The 20,037-nt window shown below is 44.7% G+C and overlaps 1 protein-coding gene across 1 annotated transcript in view; it reads right to left on the bottom strand.

Annotated features, from left to right (window-relative positions):
* Window positions 1–779: 779 nt before the first annotated feature.
* Window positions 780–20,037, bottom strand: part of lamb4 (laminin, beta 4) — a 48,137-nt gene continuing 28,879 nt past the window's right edge. Inside the window, exons 18-35 of the mRNA XM_072385353.1 lie at window positions 19,113–19,224; window positions 18,308–18,488; window positions 15,969–16,112; window positions 15,660–15,891; window positions 13,036–13,193; window positions 12,665–12,889; window positions 11,894–12,111; window positions 11,590–11,686; window positions 11,145–11,508; window positions 10,855–11,018; window positions 9,559–9,761; window positions 4,778–4,975; window positions 4,293–4,437; window positions 3,921–4,128; window positions 3,703–3,838; window positions 3,451–3,618; window positions 2,070–2,223; window positions 780–937 (exon numbers count right to left, since the gene is read on the bottom strand). Of these exons, the coding sequence (XP_072241454.1) occupies window positions 798–937; window positions 2,070–2,223; window positions 3,451–3,618; window positions 3,703–3,838; window positions 3,921–4,128; window positions 4,293–4,437; window positions 4,778–4,975; window positions 9,559–9,761; window positions 10,855–11,018; window positions 11,145–11,508; window positions 11,590–11,686; window positions 11,894–12,111; window positions 12,665–12,889; window positions 13,036–13,193; window positions 15,660–15,891; window positions 15,969–16,112; window positions 18,308–18,488; window positions 19,113–19,224 (3,247 nt within the window). The 3' untranslated portion in view covers window positions 780–797. The remainder of the gene's footprint in view (window positions 938–2,069; window positions 2,224–3,450; window positions 3,619–3,702; window positions 3,839–3,920; window positions 4,129–4,292; window positions 4,438–4,777; window positions 4,976–9,558; window positions 9,762–10,854; window positions 11,019–11,144; window positions 11,509–11,589; window positions 11,687–11,893; window positions 12,112–12,664; window positions 12,890–13,035; window positions 13,194–15,659; window positions 15,892–15,968; window positions 16,113–18,307; window positions 18,489–19,112; window positions 19,225–20,037) is intronic.

Genomic DNA, 20,037 nt, shown 5'->3' with positions numbered 1-20,037 from the left:
GAAGTGGTGGCTCTTGATTGTACTTCCGCTGTTATCAGAGGTTTTTATGAACCTCTATTTGCTTATTCACCAAGACATTTCTTCAAACTACTTCAAACAGTCCAGTCTGTGCTGTTGAAACAGTCCTGCAGCTGGCTCCCTGAGGCCAGGTAACTGCCTTAGTTCTTCTTCTGAGGGGGTTTGTAAGATGGAAATATAAGCAGTGAAATGTGGTCAGACTCTCCCAGGTGGTGGGACAATGCACATAATGCGCAAACTTGGGAAGAACAGACTTTAAACAGGCCTGATTAAAATCCCCAGCCACGATAAAAGCTCCCTCACAGTGAGTCTGCCTGTGTGTCTTTATGGCACCACGGAGCCGAGGAACAGCTCGGCTAACAGCTATAATGTAATTCCAGCCATTAATTCCAGTTCAGGGCAGCAGTGGGTGAAATAACTGATGTTCGTACCAGCCCTGGTATATGTGGATGCAGAGCCCCCCCCCCCCCCCCTCTAGTTCTACCAGAGCTGCCCATCCTGTCCAAGAGGTGCATGGAGGGACTAACTGGGATGAAGCCATGTTTCTGTATAATCTGATGCACTGTAAATAAATGTTTTTATCTTCTCCACTTGAGATAAATCATATTAGAAAACAATTAAGTCAAATATTTATAGAACATCTGTTCTATAATCCAACTATTAAGATTGAAATGTGTTTTAAAGAAAGATTTCCAAATGACCAGAACACACTTCTTAGGTTAAAGTATTCTGCAGTATTTATTAAAAACAGTATCACAACAGGAAGTATTCTGCAGTATTTATGAGCTACAGGAGGTGTATTGTTCAGCTCGAACAGAAATTTCCCGTTGGAGAGAATCTGCCATCTCCAGCAGCTCGGACACTTCTGCTGCTCTCTGATTCTTCTTCTCCAACAGCTGCTTCATCCTCAGCTCCACATCTGTTAGAAACATGGTTACAGGACGGTTACATCGGCCGTGAAGGTGTTACAACACACCAGCAGGTACTCTCCTGCTTCACATCAGCCATATGTCAAGAGAAACTGTAAACCTTTAAGAAACCGCATGATTTCCAAGCAAAACTGAAAACACTTTATGAACTAAACTCAAAACAGAGAAAGTTAACACTCCACTGAATACTGAAATGCTCTGAAGGCAAATCACCCATATATGTATCAAAGTCACCTGTATTGGATCTTTTATCTGTTTGGCTTAAACCAGCCTAATGCAGTTCCTTTAATCCCAATAACATGTTCAAGTCTCTGTAACAGAATGCTGTGATCGATCGTATCAAATGCAGCTCTGAGATCCAACAGGACAAGAAACAAGTCCGCTATCAGAGGCTAACAGGAGATCATTGGTAACTTTCACCAGTGCTGTTTCTGTGCTATGATGCACTCTGAATCCTGACTGAAACTCTTCAAACAGATTATTTCTGTGGAAATGATCACAAAGTTGAGCTGCAGCTATTTTTTCAAGATCTTTGGACAAAAAAGGGAGATTGGATATAGGTCGATAATTAGCCAACACTTCTGAATCAAGAGTAGGTTTTTTAAGTAAAGGTTTAATTACAGCAACCTTAAAAGTCTGAGGTACATATCCTGTCAACAAAGACCGATTGATCAGATCCAATATGGAAGTATTGATTAAGGGGAAAACCTCCTTGAACAGTCTGGTTGGGATTGGGTCTAAAATACAAGTTGATGGTTTAGAAGAGACTATTGCTGTTGTTAGCTCAGAGAGATCAACTGGGCAGAAGCCGTCTGAATACTAATCAGGTTCTAAAGATACTTCTAAAGCTGCTGAACTTGATGATACATCAGTGATAATAGTGGGAAGGATTCCATGATGATGCAACAAACCCAAAGACGAGAGGAAATCTTCTGCTGAACAATCTCAAACATACATATAAGTCCTGATGGGAATTAAAGGTATGAAATGACATCACAGTCTGATCTGTTCACTTTAAAATAGTTAGTGGATTTAATTTGTTTCATTCACATGCAGCTTTTAAAAAGATAATGAATTAAATGTAAAATCATGAGCCTGAGCATGAGAAATGAAAAGCCCAACCTTGTATCTGTCTGAGTTTGTCCTCCACTTGTGTCTTCATGTCCTCTGCCTCTTTTAAGATGCTCTTCAGTCTTTCTGCAGCTTCATCTTGACCAGACTGATTCAAATGTTTTTGCTTTAAAGCCTGAAACAGCTGCATTACATCATCCAACTGCTGTTGGAGAGAAAACACAAACAGTTTGCCTGGATGATGATTGGCTGACACAAATGTAATAAAAACAGCCAACAATTCGTTTAAAACACAAGTTTAGAACTAAAAGCATTTCTCACAGGTTCAGTTCAACTAAATTCACTCCAACTGAATTATTTGTTAATTGCTAAAGGATATCACAGCAGTATTAATTATCTTTACAGATCAGCTGTTGTTACAGATAGATAACAAGATAAAATGTGCCAGAGGTCTCCATCAGTGGGTTGGGCTGTTGTTTCAGTTTCAACCAGGTTGTGGAGCATTGGACCAGATCTTTACCCTCATGCAATTACTGAGGGGCTCATGGGGGTTTGACCATCCAGTCTAAGGTTTACGACTGTGTTCCCTGAGAGATTCTGTGGGGGGTGCTGCAGGAGTATGGGGTACCAGAGTCACTTTTGTGGGCTTGTCAGTGCCTGTATAACAAAGTAAGAGCTGTGCCCACATTCTTGGTCCAAAGTGGTTTACTTTGTTGGAGTCCATCAGGGCTGCCCCGTGTCACCGGTCCTGGAGGATCTGGAGGTGTAGTCGGGGAGAGGAGCACGTCTGGTTTGGGAACCTCAGGGTTACATCTCTGCTTTTTGCACATGATTTGGTTCTGTTGGCCTTTTCAAGCCGTGACCTTCAGCTGCTCTGGAGCAGTTCAGTTCAGTGTGAAGCAGCCGGGATGAAAGTCAGCTCTTCCAGATCTGAGGCCGTGATTCTCAACCAAATAAAAATATTCTCTCTGGGTTTGGGATGAGTGTCTCTTTTTTTCTTCTTCTTCTCATCTCTGCCTCAGCTGGAGCAGTTTCAGCATCTCTGGACCTGGTTCTCAGTGATGGTGAGTTGGATCAGAGATGGACAGACGGATCGGGGCTTCGTCAGCAGTAATGAGGGCGCTGCTCCGGTCCGTTTGGTGAAGCTGAGCCGGAAGGAGAAGCTTTCAGGTTCCTGCTCCATCTTTGTTCCAACCCTCACCTGTGCTCACAGATCTGGGTTCTGACCCAAAGAAGGAGGTGGATACAAGCAGCTGAAATGGGTTTCCTTCAGAGGGGGGCTGGGATCTCCCCATTATTTACCTCCTGTGAGTCTGTAGTGCTACCCCCCCCTCCCCATTATTTACCTCCTGTGAGTCTGTAGTGCTACCCCCTCCCCGTTATGTACCATCTGTAAGACAGTAGTGCTACCCCCCCCCCCCCTGTTACTTACTGTCTGTGATTCTGTTCCCGTCCTTAAAGCAGACTCTGCTGCCTCTCTGGCTTCTCTGGTCGCCTCTCTGTTCTGTTTAGTTTTGTTATTCACAGTCTCAGCCTCTTTAAGCAGGTCTTCAGAATGATTCATCATTTTTGCCTCAATGCCATCCAATGTGGCTTCAATCTGAAACATCACAGAGCAAACATGTAACCACGGTTGGCAGCTCAGTTCACATCTGAAACATCTGACATATTGTAGATATTTTACATCTTTGACTTGATCTTTGGCCTCATCTATGTTTGTACTGGCTGTCTCCAGGTCATCGTTGGCTTTGGTCTGAGCTTCATCTGCTTCAAAAAGAACTCTGTTGATCTCTTTGACATCAATCTCTTTTGTCTGCTCCCTACAAAAGAACAAAAAAATGGATTTTTTCCCATGTATATAGACTTTCCCTCTGTCAGTGATTTCTTTGGGGCAACCTTGACCTGAGTTCCCGAGATTTCTGAAGCAGCTCCTGTGCACCCTCAGCATCCTTTTCCACGTCCTTCAGGTTGTCCGGGAATTTGGTGGCATTGCTAAACAGATTCCTGATGTCATTGATCATCGATTGGATCTCATCAGGTGACCGTGGAAGCTGGATGCTCAAAACAGCTTTGACCATTTTCTCCAAGTCTTCTTCAGGAATGAAGTCATCTGTTAGAAAGGAAACATGACGAGTTATGACGACAGGGATGGTTTCCTTTAGACAGACACATAACTCTGTGACCTTTAAACTGACAGCCGGTTCAGGAGGAAAGATTTGGTATTAATAACCTTTTCTTTAGTAATTGTTACAGACAGTAAGTACGAACACTGACCCAGCAGGAACTGTTTGACTCGATGGATGAGCTCCTTGGTTTCATTTTTTTCTCTCTCAAAGGATCCAATGATGGTGTCAATCCGGTCCTGAAGATCTCTGGCCTGGTCTTTGCTGTTCTGAGCCAGCTGTTTGGCATCACTGATCTGAAACAGGGCAAAGGATAAGAATACTGAGCTGACTTCCTCCATGGTAATGAGTAATGAGTCCCACCAACCTAAAGACATTTATCTGCATTTGTCTGTTGGGGACAAACGGTCCATCTTTAGTTTTCTCCTAATATTCTATGTTTTAAACTGTGCTGCATTCAACAATTTGATTAAAATAAGCTGATCTAACCTTAATTAAATGTATACTGATCGTACATCTCACCATCCTTTGATTGATCTATATATTAGTATATATCTATAACTGAATAGTTCTGATTCTGTTACTGACTGGACTGGTCCCAGCACCAGTCCTCCAGCAGTCCCAGTGTACACCTGCCTTGTTTCTGGTCTCCTGCAGCCTGGATGGAAGCTGGATGAGTCTGTCCTTTGCCGTCTTTGTGGTCTCAAAAGCTGTTTGACTGAGAGGAACAGCTCCATCACAGTCTGGACCGCCACACTTTCTTTCTCCAAGATGGAGGCCACAGAGAGCTCCACCACATCCTGAACAGTCCTGCAGACCTGGTCCTCCACAGACCTGCATCAGATCACAGCATGCCGCTCAGAGGACATGAGGAGGGTTTTGTTTTAACTTGACAGATTACCTCATGTCTTTGTTATTTATAACCTGCACTGAGTTACAGCTCTTCACTGGAAACAATGACTTTATAAAAGAAGGATGTAACCATCAGGATTCAGACATGGAGCTAACAGTTCTTTGGTTTGTAGTACCACTGATGGCCACTAGATCCCCCAGAATATCTCTGGCTGCAACATTCAAACAGCTTCAACTTCTCTTATGAAATATGGAGTATCTTTCCCCATGAACTGATCATCAGGTGATCAGTGGATCTCTCTGAAAAAAGCATCTATTAATTAAACTATCTGTCTAATCAGCTCTCAGGTATCATCCTCTGTCACCTCAGACAGCAGATGAGGCCTCATGTTGGCAGTTTACAAAGGTGATGTGCCAGTCTATGGTTCCGGTCCGACAGTGTGTTCAGAACCTTCCAAACTGAGTGAAATGAGCTGGAAGTATGTGAGCAGCAGCCATGATCAGAGCTGACTGAATCCTCCAAATACTAAGGAAAGGAGCTCCGACGCTTCCTTAAGGATCTCCTTTAGGAAACACCGGACCGTCCTTCATGAGAGAAAGGAGCTCCGACGCTTCCTTAAGGATCTCCTTTAGGAAACACCGGACCGTCCTTCCTGAGAGAAAGGAGCTCCGACACTTCCTTAAGGATCTCCTTTAGGAAACACCGGACCGTCCTTCCTGAGAGAAAGGAGCTCCGACGCTTCCTTAAGGATCTCCTTTAGGAAACACCGGACCGTCCTTCCTGAGAGAAAGGAGCTCCGACGCTTCCTTAAGGATCTCCTTTAGGAAACACCGGACCGTCCTTCAGGAGAGAAAGGAGCTCCGACGCTTCCTTAAGGATCTCCTTTAGGAAACACCGGACCGTCCTTCCTGAGAGAAAGGAGCTCCGACGCTTCCTTAAGGATCTCCTTTAGGAAACACCGGACCGTCCTTCAGGAGAGAAAGGAGCTCCGACGCTTCCTTAAGGATCTCCTTTAGGAAACACCGGACCGTCCTTCCTGAGAGAAAGGAGCTCCGACGCTTCCTTAAGGATCTCCTTTAGGAAACACCGGACCGTCCTTCCTGAGAGAAAGGAGCTCCGACGCTTCCTTAAGGATCTCCTTTAGGAAACACCGGACCGTCCTTCCTGAGAGAAAGGAGCTCCGATGCTTCCTTAAGGATCTCCTTTAGGAAACACCGGACCGTCCTTTAGGAGAGAAAGGAGCTCCGACGCTTCCTTAAGGATCTCCTTTAGGAAACACCGGACCGTCCTTCATGAGAGAAAGGAGCTCCGACGCTTCCTTAAGGATCTCCTTTAGGAAACACCGGACCGTCCTTCCTGAGAGAAAGGAGCTCCGACGCTTCCTTAAGGATCTCCTTTAGGAAACACCGGACCGTCCTTCAGGAGAGAAAGGAGCTCCGACGCTTCCTTAAGGATCTCCTTTAGGAAACACCGGACCCTCCTTCCTGAGAGAAAGGAGCTCCGACGCTTCCTTAAGGATCTCCTTTAGGAAACACCGGACCGTCCTTCCTGAGAGAAAGGAGCTCCGACGCTTCCTTAAGGATCTCCTTTAGGAAACACCGGACCGTCCTTCAGGAGAGAAAGGAGCTCCGACGCTTCCTTAAGGATCTCCTTTAGGAAACACCGGACCGTCCTTCCTGAGAGAAAGGAGCTCCGACGCTTCCTTAAGGATCTCCTTTAGGAAACACCGGACCGTCCTTCAGGAGAGAAAGGAGCTCCGACGCTTCCTTAAGGATCTCCTTTAGGAAACACCGGACCGTCCTTCCTGAGAGAAAGGAGCTCCGACGCTTCCTTAAGGATCTCCTTTAGGAAACACCGGACCGTCCTTCAGGAGAGAAAGGAGCTCCGTGCTTCCTTAAGGATCTCCTTTAGGAAACACCGGACCGTCCTTCCTGAGAGAAAGGAGCTCCGACGCTTCCTTAAGGATCTCCTTTAGGAAACACCGGACCGTCCTTCCTGAGAGAAAGGAGCTCCGACGCTTCCTTAAGGATCTCCTTTAGGAAACACCGGACCGTCCTTCCTGAGAGAAAGGAGCTCCGACGCTTCCTTAAGGATCTCCTTTAGGAAACACCGGACCGTCCTTCATGAGAGAAAGGAGCTCCGACGCTTCCTTAAGGATCTCCTTTAGGAAACACCGGACCGTCCTTCCTGAGAGAAAGGAGCTCTGACGCTTCCTTAAGGATCTCCTTTAGGAAACACCGGACCGTCCTTCCTGAGAGAAAGGAGCTCCGATGCTTCCTTAAGGATCTCCTTTAGGAAACACCGGACCCTCCTTTAGGAGAGAAAGGAGCTCCGACGCTTCCTTAAGGATCTCCTTTAGGAAACACCGGACCGTCCTTCCTGAGAGAAAGGAGCTCCGACGCTTCCTTAAGGATCTCCTTTAGGAAACACCGGACCCTCCTTTAGGAGAGAAAGGAGCTCCGACGCTTCCTTAAGGATCTCCTTTAGGAAACACCGGACCGTCCTTCCTGAGAGAAAGGAGCTCCGACGCTTCCTTAAGGATCTCCTTTAGGAAACACCGGACCGTCCTTCCTGAGAGAAAGGAGCTCCGATGCTTCCTTAAGGATCTCCTTTAGGAAACACCGGACCGTCCTTCCTGAGAGAAAGGAGCTCCGACGCTTCCTTAAGGATCTCCTTTAGGAAACACCGGACCGTCCTTCCTGAGAGAAAGGAGCTCTGACGCTTCCTTAAGGATCTCCTTTAGGAAACACCGGACCGTCCTTCAGGAGAGAAAGGAGCTCCGACGCTTCCTTAAGGATCTCCTTTAGGAAACACCGGACCGTCCTTCCTGAGAGAAAGGAGCTCATTCTGTCCCACAATGCCTTGCAGCTGCAGCTTTTATATCATCTCTCCCTTATTTTCATCCAGTCGTTCTAACTGTGATTAATAAAAATGAGGACAGGAGGATGAGCAGCCTGTGACTGAACTATATTTATATTTTTATCTTCATTTTTCACTCCCAAACTCTGATAATAAAGTAATATTCTATATTATCTCTGATATATGAGATAAACTTCCTGTAGCAACATGATCAGATCCCATCAGATGAAGCATCTGCAGCTGGTTCTGGAGAACATTTATTGAACATCTGGAGTTTCAGACCCACATCACAGCTGAGTGTCAGAGTGCTCGTCTTTTCCTGAGTCCTGAAGCACTTTTTCCTCCATCTGACTTTAACCCTGAGATGTTTTTCAGGAGAGGATGATAGGGGGTATTTATTTAGACTATTCGACCAGGGCCCATGGTTTAAACACAGTCTCTGTTGGGTGATGTGTGTCATATGATAGAATTTAAAGGCACACTTGTTGATAGATCTGAATTCAGAACAAAATGGCATAAACCTAATTAGATTAATACATTTCAGCAGGCTGACAGTTGAGCACATAAGAATGGATCCTGTGACTCTGTGTGATGTGACCTGACACATGGCAGAAATATAATTTACTTATTGACATGTTACACACACCTTCATCAGCTTTCTTTTTCTTTTTCTTTTTCAGGTGAATAAACATCACATTTCATGTTGGAGTGCTCTGCATCGGTCAAAATTATCTTAAATGTGTTAAATAATGTTGTCACGCTATTGTTGCTCCGACTGGCTGAATATCATAAATCCCCACACCCTCCATGTTATATCAAAGCAAACCAGGACTGTCTGGGAAGCAGACACCTTCTCTAACTTTAAGATCAGGCTTAAAACCTTCCTTTCTGATAAAGATTCTAGTTAGGGATGGCTCAGAAACATCCCATAGTTAAGCTGCTATAGGCCCAGCCTGCTGGGGGACCTCCTATGTCCCACCCTTCCTCACTTTGCTCTCTTTTCCCCCTGTTTAAATGATCATATGACATTGCGTACATCTGGCATTATAGTCATCATTAAAAAAGGTGTCCTTTGAATGGCATCTTCTGTCCTCTCAGCCCCAGCTGGTTGAGGCAGATGGACCCTTCCTGGTTCTGGTTCTGATGGAGGTTTCTTCCTGTTAAAAGGGAGACGTTTTTCTCCACAGTCGCCTCATGCAGCTCAGGATAAGAGATCCTGATTGGACTATGATTATTATTGGAGATTTGATTGGATGATGATTACAGTAAATTGGACTCTAATTGGCTTGAACTGGACTGTATTATTGGAGTGCCTTGAGATGAGAATTGTTGTGATTTGACGCTATTTGAATAAAACTGATTGATTGAACCATCGTGGGTTGCTGCTGCTGCATGTAAATAATAAAGACACTACATTCACTCACATAGCATGTCTTAGTCAGTGCTTTCTTCTTTGCATTCATACACATTCATTCACTGATGGACACATCGGTAGGTTCAGTGTCTTTCCCAAGAATGTTTCGTGGCCGGGGGAAGCAAGAAGTCAAACCACAGATCTTCCAATTGGTAAGCGACTGCTCTTCCTCCTGAGCTACAGCCACCCCAGCTGATGTTCTGCAACCAAGCTCTACCACTCTGTAGATCTCTACAGGTTAAAACTTCCAATTTTGACTGAGGAGAAGAGAAAGTCTGCATATATCCTCACCTTCTGGTTGAGGCTGACGACACTGAGCTCTCTGAGCTTCTTCTCCAGGGGTGCCAGGTCTACGTCTCTGATGGGCACACTCAGTCTGTGTTTGACTTCCTGTCTGGTGTCCATTGAGTTCTCTACAGCTTTGTTGGAGTTTCTCGTTCTCTTCTCATCTGACATGAAGGCTTTATGAAGCTTCTGGATATCACCCAGCAGTTCTGCAACAGGTTCAATTGGGACACTGAGCTCACTGAACAGTAAATGTGAAACAGCAGCGCTTGTTATGAGATGAGGGAAAAAGAAAAATTCAACTGAGGACAACAGCAATTTATCAATCCAAACGAAAATTGAGCAGCTGCAGAACAAATAAAAAAACATCATTGACCAAAAGTAAAAAATGAACCAAATCAAAGGAAAGGCAGAGATCCCTCCACACATTGTAGTATGTTGCTGCCCCACAGGGGAACTCTTGTAAATATGTGAAGCAATCTGAGCTGTGGGATGCTCTTGGTTGTGTTGGAGCTGTGGTTGGTCCTTCTGCTCTGGAAAAGACATAAATCAAAGTGGACAATGATCTGCTTTTTCAAGAGCAGCTGCTGTCTGAGATTCCTATCTGAGCTTCTTTGTTCTTTTCCTTTTGAGGTCCTTTTGTCTTGTCTCGTTGGAATGAAATCTGTTGTTGTCTGCACCTCCCAGCTGTGTACAAACATATATGGGCCCTAAATCAACATGCCTCATATGAAAATACCCATCCATCCATCATCTTCCACTTATCCAAGGTCGGGTCAGAGGCAACAGGTCCAGAAGGGAAACCCAGACATCCCTCTCCCAAGCGACACTCTCCAGCTCCTCGGGGGAGAATATGTCTGAAAAACCTCCAAAGGGAAGCAACAAGGATGCATCCTAACCAGATGAACCACCGCAGCTGATTCCTTGTGGAGGAGCAGCAGCTTTACTCCCAGCTCCCTCCGGATGGTGCAGCTCCTCCCACTATGCATAAGGCTGAGCCCATCCACCCTCTGAAGGAAACCGTTTGTATCCACGACCTCATTCTTTGGGTTACTACCCAGATCTGTGACCAAACCCGATGCCCTCCCCTCCTCGACTACACCTGGATTAGATAAAGCTGGTATAGAAGATGGATGTATGAAGATGTTCTGGTGAAAACACACCATCTAAAGTTTTTCCAATGAAGTACATGGAGGACCATGAGAGACAAAAAAGATTGAATCTCATCCCATAATCAGAGCGAACATTTGAAAAACCAAGGAAAACTCGTGAAGTGATAAACTACTATTCACATCTCTGTACCTTCCACTTGCTCCTTTTCATTGTTGTTTGAGTCCTTTACGAGTTTTGACTTCAGGTTGTTCTGCACCTTTTCAAACTCCAGAAGAATGTTATCAATCTCTGTGTTTAGGAGTGGAGAGGGATTTATCAGGATTGGGTTGGGGTCGATGGCATCTTTCACCTTCCTGTGGGGAAGACAGTGTTTGAATATATTTGATTACTGACTTTGACTTTAATACAGAAGTTCAAAACCTGCAGGAATCATCTTAGGTGCTGCCTTAACACCCGAAGTCTCAGAACTGCAGACGTACCTTATCTTCTTGTATAGTTTCTCCAGCCTCTCCATTTTAAGAGGGGAGGTAGCCCTCAAATCTGCGAGGTCATCAAGCTTAGAGAGCATCTCCAGAATCTGCTGCAGGTCACGACCGTCTGTGGGTTGCACATTTTTGCGAGGGATTAAGGTTCTCATCCTCTGGGCAGCGCGCTGCACATCGGTGATGTTTTTGGTCCACAGGGCAGCGCACGGGTGGCACGTCTCACAGAGAGGGAATGCGGAGTCGAAACCCGGGGCGCACTCATCGCAGAAGATACCGGTAACGCCAGTCCGGCAGATACACTCGCCAGTTTCCAGGTCACATGATGGGCGTTCCGTTCCCTCCAGGTTACAATCACAAGCTGAAAACAAGAAGTAGGAAACTTAAATAAAACAGGTGGAGCTCTGTCTCAGAAGAGATTCAAAGACACGATTTCACTCACAGATACACTGCAGGTCAGGATTCCCAAAATGATTTTCCCCACATTCATCACATTGTGTCCCTCCAAACTCTGGACGACACAGACACTGCCCCGACACCTGAACACATCACAACTACATCAGTCTCTCTTCACCTACTGTAGGAATCATGACTGTGAGACAGTATGTCTGGTTACAGGTTTTCATCTCACACCACTGAACAGTAAACACACTTTACAACACAGTTCATGTGATTCTACAGTGTGACATGAATAGGAGCTTCATAAACTCAAATGTTGTTCTGTTGCAGACTGATCAAGCTCCTGCCTTGTCACAGATGTTGGAGAACGCATTAACGGGGTGGCAGCTGCAGGGCTGACATCCTGAAGGTCCGTCCAGGTTCCAGAATCCGTCCTCACACTCATCACAGAACTCTCCCACCACCCCCTTCCTGCAGGGACAGCGTCCCATCCTCTGATCACAAAAACAGGGGCTCTCCAGAGGACACCGAGTCACCTCGGTCCCCCGCCGGTCACAGGAGCATTCTGGGAAAACATTCAAACATTTTGAAATTCAAATAAAAACAGAGCAGCTATTGGCCTGGACTGCTGGGGGAGCTCCCATGATGCACCTCTGCTCCCACTACTCTTTTACAGATGACATCATTGCTGTCATTAACTTGTGTTTCTCTCTCTCAGCAGGTGTCTCTGGCCTGGTGTTACGCTGCTTGTTGTCCCCTCTTTCCTGTCCTATCAACCCCCTGCCGGTTTGAGGCAGATGGCCGCCCTTCCTGATTCTGATGGAGGTTTCTTCTTATTAAAAGAGTTTTTTCTTTCCACAGTTGCCTCGGGCACATTCAGAACGGGAGATTGGACCGAAGAGAAGTTTCTCTGCAATCTGTTGGTTTCCTTAGATAGGCAACTTTCTTTTAACTGGCTCTGTATAAATTGGACTAATTTGGAATATAATGAATAAATGTATGTATTACAATTGATTGGATTGTATTTGGCTTCAATTGGTGTCTTTGCTGTGCCTTGAGATGACATTTGCTGTGATTTGGTGCTTTCTAAATTAAACTGAACTGTTTGCTACCTTTACCTTTGCAGTCCTGCTGCAGGGCATTGCCATAGTAACCAGGTTTGCAGTCTTGGCAGCGATGACCCGCTGTGTTGTAGAGGCAGTGCAGACATTCTCCGGTTGTGCTGTTGCAGGCGTTGCGGTCCTTTGGGTCGATATTGTTGTTGCACGGACACACCTTACAGTGAACCTCTGGCAGCGTTAGATCACCATAAAAACCAGGGCTGCACCTGTCACAGCGCGAACCTGCGGGGTCAGAGGCAGCTTTAAGTATCATTGGGACAAGCTCACCTGTTTCAGATAAAATCAGGTTAAAGTCCCTGCTGCCAGTAAACCATCTCCTGAGATCTAAGGAACACAAACCCTGGACAGAAAACCAGGGGAGCTCTTACCAATGTGCCCCTCCTGGCAGGTACAGGTCAGACTGAGGGATTGTGAGTCGTATTGGCAAGAAGTGGCGAAGAATCGTCCGCTGCTCAGACTGTCTGGACACTGGCAGGGCAGGCAGGGTTGTCTGGACAGTGGGTTACCATAGTAACCCTCCACACACCTGCATCAACAGCATCACAGGTGCATCATCAGACATAGACCTTCCTCTGTCTGTTTTTGTTCAAACTTTTGTTCAAATCTTATCTTTAGTTTGATCAGGATGTATTTTAGATAAATAAACACAGTTCAGAAGTTCCTGTAAAACCTTTACGCATTCCACTATGTAATGAATTATGATTTTCAACTGGAATATTTCATTCATTGAGATCTTGGAAGTGTTATTTTAATCCCTTTTTTCTTTTAGTAGTGTATAAGAAGCTGCCCGAGACGCTCCGGCACGCCCAGATAATTCTGCATCTTTCAGTCTGTGCCAATGAATAAAGTTTTTCTCCAGCCTGTTTAGTCTTTTTTGTGCCATTAAAGGGATTTTTATCTCCTGTGCTTTTTCTGAACACCGCCTCTGTGTGAGTACCATCCTTCAGCCACCTACAGCCTGCAGAAATTTCTATTGCTACTTATCCCTGGTTTCTCCAGCGTTTTCAGTTGTTACTTTGCTTTTCGTTGTGCTTTGTTTTGGTTTTTTCCTTCCTGGAGCAGCGCCTTTAGTTGAGCTGTTTTTTATTAATTAACCTCTTTGGACTTTTATTCCCGAGTCTCCAGCATTTGGGTAAGCCCACCAATGAATCCTCACACTGGAACAATTCTGACATCCTGCAAAACAAAAAATGCTGAAATGCACTCTATGGAACATAAAACTCAACCCTGACTTATGGTTGAGTGATCGCTCAGCTTAAGTGTTTTTATGGTTTTATGACTGTTTGGACTGTATTTGCTCTCTTTCAGCATTCTCCGACGATTAATCATTTCAGTTATTTCTTAGTACTTGTATTTGATTGGATTATCATTCATCTACCTGTGTGATACCTGCTAACTACTGTTCAGAATGTGGGCCGGCATGATTTACATTAGGTCTGCACTAGCCTGGTCTCTTTTGTTACTCGTCCATCCACCCTTTTCAGGACTGCTCCAGTATACAGCTGCTGAGCTCCTCTGGCTCCGTTGTCACCTGTCTGGGCCTCCATCAACAGAGCTGTACCTCCACCCGAATGTCGCCCTTCAACCTCACCAGAGATACATTCACTGCGGCTCTCGCCGGAAATTCCATCTCGATGATTCCAGAGCTGTACACCACTCAATCCTCCCAGGATTGCAGAGAGGGCTGTTGACCCTAGCCTACCCAGCTAACACTACCATCAAAAAGGACAACACTGCTCTCAACCTCTGCTTAACATCTGCTCACTTACGATCCAGGGATATCTCATCCAGGATCTCCTTATTGACTGTAAGTTAGACTTTTTATGTTTAACCAAAACATGGCAACAACCAAATGAGTTTCTCAACGAATCCACTCCTCCGAGGTTTGTTTACGTCTGTCAACCCGGTCGCAGAGGAGGTCTTACGATAATTCACTGCATGAAGTGGAAAGTCCTGCCTGTATCCGTTCCTGCCTTCAGCTCGATTGAATGTCTAGCTGGAGCCACTCCCATCGCTACAGTTTACCATCCCCCTAACCCACTAAAAGACTTTTTAAATGTTTGCCTGGTCTCATCAAATGTAATAGTGTTGGGGGATTTAATCATGGGATTGGAATCTCCCTCTCACCAAAGACTTTTCATCATCCGAGAGAGTTTTGGATTCCATCAATTCACCGACTTCCCCACCCATACAAAGGATCATACGCTGGACTTAATCTGCTGTTCTGGTCTCACGCCCTCCAGCGGTTCAGCTGAACAACTCACCATAACTGACCATTTCCTCCTCTCATTTAAAGTTGCACTCTGTCTCTCCACAACCAAGACCCCACGTCTCATCTCCTTATGGAATATCAGGGACATTAACATGGATACCTTCTGCTCTAATGTTCGGTTTCTGTTTTTCGCCCCTGACAAATCGTCTGGTTATTACAACGAGGCCTTTGATAACGTTCTTAACTGTCTTGCTCCAGTGAAACCTCACTTTGTCACGTCTCCCAAATTGATTTTCCCTGAACTTTGAAAGCTCAATGTCAACAACTTCAGCGACTATACAGCAAAGCTTTTCTCACTATCCACAAAGAAATGTACAAAAGGACTTGAAAACATGTAAACCATGTCTTTCTGGTTCAAAGGACCGAAGGACTTTGCCTTCCCTCTAAATATTTGATTATAGTAAGATTAAAGAAGTGACTTTCAAAATATATCACTGTAAGTTATTTCTATATAGATACAAAAAGGACATTGGACCCCGCTTATGGGGGCTTATGGGGGCTTATATCTGCCGAAGAATGCCAACTTTCACCAAACTGTTCTCGGTGAGTAGATAAACGTATTTCATGCCAGAAATAAGGTCTAGGTTTAAAAATACTGGAGTTCCCCTTTAAGAAGGTATAGAAAATTGATAGATGGAACAACTTAAGTCCATAATAAGTAAGAAATATATCATCAACCAACTAGACGTACCACTTCCTATTAGATAGATAAAGTTTAACCTGTCACAGTTTGGTCCCGTGGTGTGCTCCCTGCAGCTCAGACAATCTCCCGTCTCTCCATCACACGTCTCTGACAGTCCGTTACATTCACAAGGTCGACAGAGTGGGAATCCCCAGAATCCTGGCTGACAGCGATCACAGCGGCGGCCCGTAACCTCAGAGCGACATGCGCACTGACCTCTGACCTGATCACACAGCTCCGACACCGAACCTCCAGGGTCACACTCACAGCCTGAAGATAACAGGCCACAATCTGAGTAAAATCAAACTTTTCTTTTCTTATCTGGAGTTTCATATTAGTGAACTTACGTTTGCATCCTTCAGGTCCAAATCCAAAAGTCAGAGGTGCGCAGGTATCACAGCAACGGCCAATCACATTGGGTTTACATTCACAGACCCCGCCCAGCTTACTGCAGCCTGGTCCAAGAGAACCAATCACATCACACCTGCAAGCTGACGTAGAAAAGAACGGTCAGTGTCTGAAATGTTGGAAGATTTGAAGAATGTCTAATCTGTTCCACTACAGATTATTTGGAACAGTTTATGGGGCAGATCCATCGATGGTTCCTAGAGCTTCACTGAGCTGGAACTTGGTGGGAACCCTTCATGCATTTTGAGGAGGTTTTATGGCTTGACATCAGGGGCATCTATTGTGTCCTGTAATAAGCAACCTGACAGCTGGCTGAGTGAACAAGTCCCATTCCTACAACTGAGCTGTTTTCCATTTTAGTTTTTCACAGCTGCACTGAGTTCTTGGTGAAGGTGATCAGGACTCTGTCAGCAGAAGGGTTATCTGAGCTGTTAGCTATCTTGTGGTTAGGGTTAGTGCTCAAGTTGGTCTGGAATTATGCCCAGATTTATTATTTCTGCAGATCTGGCACAGTCCTTATTTTGGCATTACAAAGTAATGTAAATAGATAAAAACGAGGCACCGTGTTAAGTTAGCACCTGGAAGGTGTGATCTTTGTGTCTGGCGTTGTTGAACATGTACCTACGAGGGTATCCCTCTCAGAAGACAAACCCCATCGAACAGACTGATTTATTACTTATACTTACTGTTTTATTGACCACAGAAAAATATATAAATTATATAAATGTGTACGAGTCCACACACACAGCAGATAGACGAGTAAAGACACATGCACAGCAGATAGATAAGTACACACATATAAGTTAATTGTAACAGCTGGTGACAGCGAAGCCATGTGCACACGTGCACAGGACCTCGTGGAGATTTTCCAGCTACACTCCAGAGAAAATCTCTGGAAATCAGCGGGAAAGATGATGTGTAGCAGCAAATATTCCCAGCATTTGCTGCCTATTTTAGAGTTGCTCCTTCGTCCTCTTTTCTTCTGACCCGTTTGCTGCTTTCTGCTCACCCCTCCATGCAGCACTGATCTCACTAAAAGGAGCCCCAACTGACACTACATGCTTTGTAAAAAGTCATTTAGACAGATTGTCTCACATCCGGCTTTCTGAGTGCCATAGACAGAAGTTCTCCCTCATATAGTATCTCCAGCTGAAAGTCTCCATGAGTGCAAGGAACAAGTCTGAGAGAAGTAATGAAACTGAAGGGCAAGAAAATTAGTGAGACTAACAGTTTATCTGAGAGAAGTCAGTGGGTTTACATGATGAGATTAACTGGATTACAGCTACAGTTGGGTCCTTATCTGAGGGTAATTATCCTTGGATATTTGGCGGTGAATGAATGGAATCACTGGCCCAAAGCGTGTCATACCCCGGTACCATAGGTGGCACTGTCCCCATTTCAGCTATCGCTAATAGAGCCACTTCCTGTTGGCGTCTTCACCGCCACCAACAACAAACTCAGGCATTCAGAAAGATGGAGAACGCAGAGCGAGATGAAGCTGCGTCCCTCTCCATCTGTGATGAGCTGGTTATGGCACAGAGATGCACAACGGCGCATTCTCCATCGCCTTGTTTCTTTCTTTCTGACGACAACAACAGGAATATCGTCTCCTTCCGGGTGACGATCGCAGGGAAAAATCTGGAGCATGCGCAGAACGCTCGATCCGATCCACTGTCGTCTGCGTTTGGATCCAGTTATCTCAGGTCTTAATTTGATCGCAAGTATCCGATTCGATTTCTTGTCAGATTAAGGCGTCTACATGAACTGAATAACTCAATCTTATTGTAATTCAGCCATTAATCCGATCCGATGGCACACATGTAACCGCACTGAGTTTAATGTTGAAATTTGAAAGCAAGCAAGCAGATTGTTTTTGAGTTAGGGCAGTTTTGACAGAGAAAGTAAGAGTAAAATATCGAACCCATGCTCTTAAAAAATGATGCCTGAGTAAAGATAGTAATGGAGTCACACCAAAGTCCTATTGGATTTGTGTTGTGTGATGCCTCCCTCCAGTGGCCTCTTCGAGTACTGAACTCTTGGTGGACATTATGTTGTTCAAGATGGAAAAAGCAACATTTATTGTCCTGGTTTCTTCTTTCCTGTTGATTCTCTGAAACCTCACAGCCAAGGTGGTGAGTGTTTATTGGTCTTAAAAGCTCGACTTATGGAGATTTTTTCTTCCTTCCTATTAATTTCGGACAAGTAAAAATGATGAGAAGGCTTTTCCAGTCATCTGACTGCTTCAGTATAAGATGTGTAGTTAAGGTGGACTACTTACGAATGGCTCCATTGTGGAGTCGTGCAGAAAAACTCATGATCAGTCCCTCACAAACTGCTGGTAATGACTCCTCAGAAACAAGCTCAACAGCCAATCCTGTGCACTTAAAATGGCGGAATGAGTCAAGGTCACTCTGGGAGCAGAAGTCTTGTACCGACTCAATTCTGGGTATCAGCGCCATCTGAAAAAAACCCCAAAAGAAACAGGAAGCAGTGAGGCATTTGAACCAAACATACCCTAACACCTGGAGAACTTTGTCAAGGAGACAAATCTGAGGTGAAGACTAATCCTGAGATGACTGAGACAGACAGGAGCATATATGAGTGCTAAATCAATCAGAAATAATTAATGATGCAACCCCCGCTCTGAAAGTACCGGGAGCTCTTTACAAACACCACAGAGTGTAGTTTGTTTTGGATGCTCCTGGTAGTTTTTAGATTTAATAGGTCAAACACAGTGTTAATCCAGCATATTAAATGCAGAGTAGCTGCCTTGTTGCTGCCTTGTGACTGAATCAATACAGAGAATAACAAACGAAGCCCAAGATGAAATGTCCACTATACAGTAGTTTCACAATCCAGGGGCAGAAATGACAAGACGACGGTGGTATGATAGGCAGTGTGGGAATGAGAATCAAACTGTGAAGTTCATGAAAATGAGAACTTTTCAAAACTTAACCATGAGGGGAGTTAAACAAGTAATGATTGTTGGAAGGAGGAAAGCAAAAGGACTGTGAAAATCTGCAGGACAGGAATTCCCTTTTATTGTGGAATGATTTTAGATGAACAGATGAACAGTTTCTCACCGAGTCAACCAGGATCTGTGAGCTGTCAGCTCCAGACTGTTTACGAAAGACAATATCCACAAAATATCGACCTTGTGCATTCAGACATATTTGGGGGTCCAGAATACTTGCTCTGGAATAAAGAAAAGACAATAGATAAGGGTAAGGGGTTAGGGTTTGACATAAGACATAAATATATATATAAAGCCCACATCTATGAGAAATTCAGCACATCAAATAATTCAATTCAATTCTGTTTTATTTATATAGCTCCAAATTACAACAAATGTCATCTCAAAGCACTTAAATAATATCGTCCAATTCAAGCCAATTGGAATTCAATTCATTGTAAACATAATCCAATGAAATCCAATTAATTAATTTTTTAAATATTCCAATAGAGCCAATTCAAAAATAATATCCAGCTAAGAAAACCAACAGATTGCACCGAAACTTGTCTTCAGTCCAATCTCCCGTCCTGAGCCTGAGGGACTGTGGAAAGGAACGACTCCCTTTAACAGGAAGAAACCTCTGGCAGAACCAGAACCAGGAAGAAACCTCTGGCAGAACCAGAACCAGGAAGAAACCTCTGACAGAACCAGACTCAGGAAGAAACCTCTGGCAGAACCAGAACCAGGAAGAAACCTCTGGCAGAACCAGAACCAGGAAGAAACCTCTGGCAGAACCGGGAAGAAACCTCTGGCAGAACCAGAACCGGGAAGAAACCTCTGGCAGAACCAGAACTGGGAAGAAACCTCTGGCAGAACCAGAACCAGGAAGAAACCTCTGGCAGAACCAGAACCAGGAAGGGTGGCCATCCACTAGCTGGGGTTTGAAAAGACAGAAAAGAAGGGGGGAAACGTGCTATCTTAGGTCCAAAGATAACAACTTCAGTTTTGTCTGAATTTAGAAGCAGACAGTTCTGAGTCATCCTATTAAAATTAAA

Source organism: Leuresthes tenuis, unplaced genomic scaffold (genome assembly GCF_036924035.1).
Source record: "Leuresthes tenuis unplaced genomic scaffold, fLeuTen1.0.hap1 SCAF_5, whole genome shotgun sequence".
Taxonomy (NCBI): domain Eukaryota; kingdom Metazoa; phylum Chordata; class Actinopteri; order Atheriniformes; family Atherinopsidae; genus Leuresthes; species Leuresthes tenuis.
Note: the sequence above shows the minus strand (reverse complement) of the source record. Positions and strands in the feature narration are given on the sequence as shown.